This window comes from Myotis davidii, unplaced genomic scaffold (assembly GCF_000327345.1).
Source record: "Myotis davidii unplaced genomic scaffold, ASM32734v1 scaffold276, whole genome shotgun sequence".
NCBI lineage: Eukaryota > Metazoa > Chordata > Mammalia > Chiroptera > Vespertilionidae > Myotis > Myotis davidii.
The window spans coordinates 61,088-69,370 of NW_006287906.1; the positions used below are offsets into that span (position 1 = coordinate 61,088).

At 43.6% G+C, this 8,283-nt stretch overlaps 1 protein-coding gene across 1 annotated transcript in view; it reads left to right on the top strand.

The window, feature by feature from the left end:
• Positions 1 to 5,733, top strand: part of BLVRA (biliverdin reductase A) — a gene marked incomplete at its 5' end in the record, with an annotated part of 56,999 nt that extends 51,266 nt beyond the window's left edge. The window contains 2 exons of the mRNA XM_015561291.1: positions 1,922 to 2,093; positions 5,375 to 5,733. Of these exons, the coding sequence (XP_015416777.1) occupies positions 1,922 to 2,093; positions 5,375 to 5,624 (422 nt within the window). The remainder of the gene's footprint in view (positions 1 to 1,921; positions 2,094 to 5,374) is intronic.
• Between the last annotated feature and the right edge of the window lie 2,550 nt (positions 5,734 to 8,283).

The following is an 8,283-nucleotide window of genomic DNA, read 5'->3' on the forward strand; positions in this document are numbered from 1 at the left end:
ACCAGAGAACTGGAGATTTTCCTCATTCATGAATTGCTGCTGCTCAGAGGTCTGTTCTGTGGATAAAACAAGGCACTACGTTCTTTAGGCTTGATAACTGTTAAGATGTTGCTTATTACTCATGATTTCAAATAGACCCCCTCATGGATCCTCTAAGCTAATCAGGCCAAGGTCAGCCACTGCCTGTGTCTGCCCAGGGCTACCTGGTAGAAGGTACAAAATGACCTGCAGAAGGTTGCCACCTGTGCTTGGCTTGGAGGCACCTGGGAGAGGCCAAGTAGAGAACTGATCCAGCTTCCACTAGTTTCTTGCTTCAGGCAGCTTAGCAAGTGGTAACGGGCCTGCTGTGGCCAGATGCGACTTGTTTGGTAGTTTTGAACTTTAGAGGTATTTCAGGAACATGCACACTGCGACCTGAGGTGGCCAGTCTGTTTGGGAAAGAGATTGGGGCAGGAGCATGATTTTGGTTGGTCAGGATTCAGGGAATCACCAGGGAAGGGTGATTGGTGTTACGTAGTTTAGTGGATAGCTTAGATATTGTGCCCATTGAGCTTCAGGCTGGATGTGGGGAGGACTCAACAAAGGAACAATGGTGTCCACCAGCACTTCTGTCCTTGTATTGAGCCGCCCTAACTCCTGCCCCTCCAGCCCTCACCCTAAAGTTAGTAAATCCAACCCCCCGCCCCCGTCTGTCCCTGGCACTTTTCATGCTGCTGCCCCCGTGCTGGAGATCAGAACAAATTGCGTTTAAGTAAGTGGGTCTGTGCATAGGTCTACAACAGCCCTTCATCTCACTCACTGCCATCCCCACAGTTAGAAGTTGTGGGGGCTTTGTTTCCAGGTACTGAAGCCTTAGGCTGGGGAGCCTGGTGTGGGGCTGGGGCTGCTTGCTCCTCAGGGCTTCTCCACAGCTGAGAGAGCCCTCCCATTTCTTAACTCCACAACGTGGATGTGGGGCCTGTCCAGATCAGGTCTCTGCCTCTCCCACAAGTCTCCGGTGGCTTCTTCTTTATACCCTTAGTTCTAGGAGTTCTGTTCAGCTACTCTTCAGGTGGTTCTCAATGATGGGTCTTCTACAATTTTGTTGTAATTTTGATGCAGCAATGGGAGCAGACGAATATAGCAATGACCTACTCCACCATAGTGAAGGGAAGTCTGTTTGCTTTCATTTATAATTTATCTTTGGCATCAAAGTTATAAGAAAGATTTGGTTTATAGAGCAATGTAATGGATATGAAGTCTTTTAAATCTAGGTTATGTTTAAAATTTAGGCTGAGGAAAAGAGGAGCTGTATCTTGAATAGATTTATCACACAGATACTCTTGAGTATAATTTTGTTCAGGAAGGTAGATTAAGAAAACACTTACCACTATGTCAATTTTCTTGATGTTGACATAGTTTCTGGATATTATAGTATTCTTCACAGTTATCATGAAACTTTTACCTTCTTGCCATGTATACAGATAGTTAGATTGTATATATAGGAACATAAGACTTGAGCTGAATATGTTGATTTCTTACTTCTTCAACTCACTAACTGATGAGGATACATATGTATTCCTATATATGTGTCTGTGTATAGTATATGTGCACATACATATTAGAAATCTGAAACATTTTTATTAGCCCGTGGACTAGATGGACTGCTGTTTCCAATAAAATGTTTTATTATACTAACAAAACCAAATCTAATAAACAAGAAAAAATTGAGACACTTTTATGAAAGGGTTTACATTCAAGCACCTGAGCTTTCGTCAGTGTGATTCGTCATCTTGCACCCCCATGTGGTGAGGCGAGGCTGTGCTGTCCTGATCACCAGCCACATGGGTTGCTCCCTACCATACCCATGTATGTCCCGCCCCTGCTCTCCAGCTGTCAGTCCTTTGCTTCCCGCTTCCCACTGTGTTTGTAATTCCCACAGCTGGCCCATTGGAAGAAGAGCCGTTTGGTTTCCCTGCATTCAGCGGCATTTCTCGCTTGACTTGGCTCGTCTCTCTCTTCGGGGAACTTTCTCTCGTGTCTGCCACTTTGGAAAAGCGAAAGGAAGATCAGTACCTGAAAATGACTGTGTGCTTGGAGACAGAGAACAAACGGTAGGTTGTGGGAAACCGTGAAGAGAAGAAAACTTAAGGACATTCTCCCGTGTTCATCAGGGTGAATCTAGAGAACCTGGTGGGCCTACACCCTTAGCCCCAACTCCAGAAGGGCTGCCTGTTTTGCTAACAGGACAGTTACTGAGATTTCATGTATATTTCTCTATTTCATCTTCACAGAAGCCTTGAAAGGTAAATAAGACAAACATGATACCCTTGGCTAATAAGTAAACAGAGACTTACAGAATTGGAGCAGGTTGCCTGAGTCATACAAGTGAGCAATATCAGACCTAGTAGCTCTGTGGCCTGAATATTTCCCCAAATCCTATATAATAAAAGTATAATATGCAAATCGACCGAACTGTGGAACAACCAGTCGGCAGGGGGAAGAGCCGGCGAGCAGGTGGTACCAGGCCAGCAAGGTGCATGCCAGTGGGCAGAGGGAGGAAACGGCGATGGGGGTGGGGGACCAGCAACAGTGGAAGGGTGATAGGGGGGGCTGGCACTGTCCCCTAATCAGCCTGTCTGGTTGCCTCCCACAGAGGGAGGCCAGGTGGCAGCAGTGGCGGGGTGATGGGGGTGGCGCCATCCCCTAATCACCCATCCGGTCACCTCCTACAGGAGGAGGCTGGATGGCCGCAGTGGGGTGATGGGGGCAGTGCCATCCCCTGATCGGCCGGCCCGATCACCTCCACAGTAGGACGTCCCCTAAGGACTCCTGGACTGTGAGAGGGAGCAGGCCGGGCTGAGGGACCCTCCCCACCAGTGCATTGGGCCTCTAGTTTTATTATAAAAGTTTCAGACATATGGTGAGGTTGAAAGAATTTTGCAGTGAACACCCTTACAAATACCACCTAGACCCTGCCATTAATATGTTATCTTGCTTGCTTATCACATGTCCACAATTCATCTCTCAGTGTGATCAAAATTTAAGGTTCTGTTTATTTATCATCACATCATACTGTCATACTGTTCCCCAAACATTCTGATTATTTCTCATACCAAGTCTTTTTCAACAAAAACACATTTATAAATTTCCTTTAAAAGTATTTCAGCTCTGTAAAATATTTAAAACAGCTCAGGTTTTAGAGTTCCTATGTGTATTTCCAGGTAGGTGGATCTCTTGGTAGTAAAATAAACAGACCATTGGGTTATTTTAAAAAAGAAAATTATTTTATTTCCTGAGTGAAACCTGATGTCCATTTTGAGGAGTCTCCTCTTTGCTAGGAAAAGGCAGAGGTAACAGATGACGGTGAAACATGCAGAGGGTGTCCTGGGCTCTGATGCTGGTCACATGGAATTGCAGCCATGTCCACTGGCAGGTGCTGTCCCCTGTGTGCAGAGCTAAAGGTGGCTCAGGGTGCTGCAGGAGTGCAGGGAACGGGCACCTGGAGAGGTCAGATCGTGCTTCTTAGAGGAGGAGGTGCTGTGCTCAGTCGTGGAGTGGGAATCAAACAGGAAACAAGAGCTGACTCTCATTGCAAAGCATTGGGTGAAGGGTGGGCAGGTGGCAAATACCATAATTTTTTCATTCATATAATATTCTCCACCTCACAAATGGCATTTTTAATTTCACCACCATCACCACCACAACATAGGTAAAGATGTGTACTCGTTATTTATTTTTACCGTTATGAAGTTGAAGTGGAGGAAACATCCTGACATTTTGTATCCCCTCAAATTCTAAGGCTGTGTGTTACATGGAGGGGTCTGAGAAATTCTCTGAGGTAGATTAAAATATTTGGAGTATCTCAAGTGGTTTTTGTCTGGTGTTAAAGCAGTTAATAAGGAGCCTTGATATTAATCTTTATCATCACATTCTGGAATGTTTGTAAAGGCTGTATCATAAATTTTAAAGCTAGCCACCAGGCTGACACTAATATCATGTCACTTGTCATCTCTACCTCAATAAAGCAAACACAAAACAAAATCCTAAAAATCTAGCTATGAAATTAACTTTTTAAAATATATTTTTATTCATTTCAGAGAAGAAGAGAGAGAGAGAAACATCATTGATGAGAGAGAATCATTGATCGGCTGCCTCCTGCACGCCCCCTACTGGGTATCAAGCCTGCAACCCAGGCATGTGCCCTTGAACAGAATCGAACCTGGGACACAGGCTGATGCTCTATCCACTGAGCCAAACTGGCTAAGGCTAAAGTTAACTTTTTAGAAGAATTTATACCAACTTTTTTATAGAGGTTATAATAATCATGTATTTTTTTTCATTTGAGTCATAACCAAAAAAAAATTTAATTAATAGATTTGAACACCTTACAAGTTTACTAATTTAATTTAATTACTGTTTACTAGAGTCTTTGCCTGACATGAATGTGAACATCACATTTATGGGTTGGTGTTGATTCACACATGGATCATGTTAGTGGCTTCCAGAACAGGCAACTTGCTGAACTACAGTTCTTTAAGCAGATGGGTCCCTGCTTGCTTTACAGACCCTGTGGGTAGTGTGCTGTGTGAGGAAAGCCTTTTATCCTGTGTGTGCAGCTCTTGCTTCTGACTCTACCTGGGAAGAATGCTTTGGGATCTGTGAGCACTTTTCTCTTTTCCCCCCAGATCTTTTCTTAGTCTGCAGGCCAGATTTTATAAGTAGATATTTTTCCAGGCCTTGTCACGGCACATGAGAAGCCTCTGTCGGTTGTTCCCAGATACAAATTGTTAAGTTTCAGCTATCGCCAAACAGCAGAGTGGCATGGAGCAGAGCCCCAGCAGGAGATGGGGAGAAGGGGAGGATGATCTTCTAAGGCCACAACAGAACTAGCAAGACAGGGATCGTTACTTGAAACCCTGTTGTACAATTGCTAGAATTCACTCATGTTTTTGTCCGGCATGTGCTGGTGTCATAGTCTTCTTTGAGAAGGTAATGAAGGAATCCTTTCCCATAAAAATGCACATACGCATGGGAAGAATTGTCACAAAATCTCAGGTGGTTCATAGATTGCCTGTAGTTCCTATCTGTCTCCCCTAGAGGGACCCATAAGACTCAGAGTAAAAACTCCTGAATAACAAAGTGGTGTTCACAAAAAGCATTGCAGGAATTCCCCTGTCCGTGGCAAAATTAAAGGACTGTTTGGCACTAAAGTTGGAAATGCTCACCCATGACCTTTGGGAGGCTGGTGGAGGTTGGGTTGCCACCCTAGCCACCTTGGGGAGCAGCAGTCGCAGGAAGGTGGCTACAAATCGAGGACCTGTTCCCGGAGGCAGCAGGCAATCCCTGGTGCCCCTGTGTACTCTCTAACATCACGGTTCTTTTGTTTTTGCAGCCCGCTGACATGGATAGAGGAGAAAGGGCCTGGTCTAAAACGAAACCGGCATTTAAGCTTCCATTTCAAATCTGGGTCCCTGGAGAATGTGCCAAATGTAGGAGATAATAGGAATATTTTCCTAAAAGATCAGACTATATTTGTCCAGAAACTCTTGGGCCAGATTTCTGAAGTGGAACTGGCTGCTGAAAAGAAACGCATCCTGCACTGCTTGTGGCTCGCGGAAGAAATCCAGAAATGCTGTGGCTAAAAGAAAAAAGAAAGCAGCGGGCCCTTGCAACGTGAAACCATAGTTTGATGTTTATCGAGAGTTGATTTTACCTCTATTCTTGCAATTAAACACGTCTTGGGGAAACAGGTCTCGCTTATTGTCACTGGTTGTATTGGGCGTGGTATTTGAGGAAAGAACTCAGCTTGTGGTGGGGGTGAGGAAAGAACTCAGCTTGCTTACGCTGATCCAATGCTTTGTATGCCTGATTTCATTTACTTTCTCCAGCCACCCTATTAGAAGGGGATTACCAGGCTTGTTTCCGTTAGTCTACTGGAAAGTCTTGCTTTCAACCCCACTCAGGCACTCCACCACTACAAAATAGTCCCATGAGCCTCAGTCCCTGCTTTAGGGCATTTCATTTTCTCTCACAAACTTTCACTAGTCGGCTATGCTAAGTACGCGGGTTTCTTAAAATGAATGAGAGGTAGCCACTGCCCTCAATAACTCGCAGTGTCATAAAGGAACCAGTTACATAAACCGGGTCATTGTAATGTAGTAGGTTCAATAAAAAAAGATATATCCCTGGCCATCTGGAAAGGAGGTCAGGGAGATTCTGACCATGAATAAGTCAGCTGTGTAAAGCTGAGAGCAGGGCCTTCCTGCTGGGAGCTCACATAAGGGAATAGAAGCAGCCTGGTGAGTGCCATGGGAACACTCACTGGAGGAGGGAGGCCCGAGAGGCAAGCCTTAGCCTGGAGGACCCTTCCGCCAGGGGAAGGCGCTGGCATGTTACTTATCAGGCAGTGCAGGTGCACTGAAAGGTGCCATTTCATAGGGGAGTGGCATGGTCAGTTGAGAGCCAACAGATATGTTTGTGCTTTCAGGCTTTGCCCTGTCTGGACTTGTCCCTGATGTCGAGTCAGACTCTGCTGAACTTGAGGACCAATCAAGTCCCAGGAAGCTGCTTTTTTGTTTCATTGGAAGTCCTATTGCATTTTCTTCAAAGCTGGGCTAGCTTTCTTGCTTCTGTAAATCCTCCACCTTGTTTTTTGCCTCCTCCTCACTTGCCATTAACCAGTTCAAAATCTTTGAGGTCATTGATGGAGACAAACTCTATTTTTTTTACCTGTTTATATTATTCCATCACCATAGTACATCAAGGTAAATAAAGCAAATATATTAATTTAAATATTTTTCAAGCTGTATGGTTATTCTTATATTTGCCATATAAAATAATTTGTAATAAATATTAGTCGATTTATTTTCTTAGTTTGTTACATACATCAAATGTCCCTTAAGGTACAATAAAATATTTTTTAATAAATAAAAAATAAATATTAGTCAATTTATTTTCTTGGTTTGTTATATACATCAAATGTCCCTTAAGGTCAGGGAATATTATATTGTATTTATTTTTGTATGCTGTGTGGCATCTAGTCTAAGGTAAATATTAAATATTTTATGATTAAAATGTAGTGCAAAAGATTCTCCCATTTGGGTTTGATAATTGCTGTTTTAATATTATTAACCCTATTTGATATTGGAAGTGGGGGTATTCAAAGAAAACCAGAACTGGATGGACAGTAGAGTTGTATAACCAGATTTTATTCAGACTATTGCAATAGAGGAAAAGAGACCTCAATATACAGCTGGACTCAGTTCCAAATATAACATAGACTAGTGGGGATTGATACCCAAGGAGCAGGGCAGGGGTCAGTAGATGTGAACTTAATAAGAGAAAACATCAGGAGTAAGGGGAGGATTCTGGCTAAACTATCTTCACACGATCCTTACAGAAGGCATGTCAACCTGATCAGATACCTGGTGTGGGGATGAAGAATTTAATCATATATTAAGGGTGGGGATTTTTACTAAACTGACTAAAATTAGGTGATGAGAACAGACATGGAAGTTCCAAGGTCAAGGCCTAACTGAGAAGAAAGTTTAGAGGAGCCTGGTTCAAGGAGAGACTTTTTCTTTTCTTTTTTTTTCATCATGGGCTATGTGATTACTAAGGAATACTGATAATTACTTATCTCGAGCTTAGTTTGTGTTTGGTCAAAAGATACACAATAAAAAACATCCATTAATTTTACTAATTTTAAAGAACTGCAGAGGGACAAAGAAGGGGAGGTGAAAGAACAACCTGGAGAGATGATGGCCCGGCAACCTTGCTTACTCTTCTGCGTGCAACTGCTTTGGGGCCTGCTGGAGCCATGCTGGATATACCCCACTGCAGTGTTTCCCAAATGCTTCTTCCTCCACAGGCCACTCCCACCCCCTAATTACAGCGCCTCCCCCAGGGTGTCCCAGAAGACACCACAAGTATCCCTCAATCATCAGCCCAAAGTGCCACAAGATTATGGCCTTCACTTTCTCCCTGCCATAAGGCTCTTCTGACTTCCTTAGAAGACTGGTGAGTAAATGGGGATTTGAGGTCTGATATTTCAGAACAAGTAGCCTTTCTATCCAACTTGAAAAAAAAAGTAAACACCTTTATCCAACTGTACCAATGATTATAAGTGCTGGAGTGTCCTCTCGGAGGGAAGTGACTTAAAGTAGTGCCTTGAACTCCTCTCTTCCCCTTGCCCACTTCTCCCTGGCAGAAGTACCTAATTGGTAAAGCTGACAAAGAGACTAAACGCACAAGTTCAGCGACCATTTTTGCACACTTGAACTCTCTGCTTGTCCATGTGGT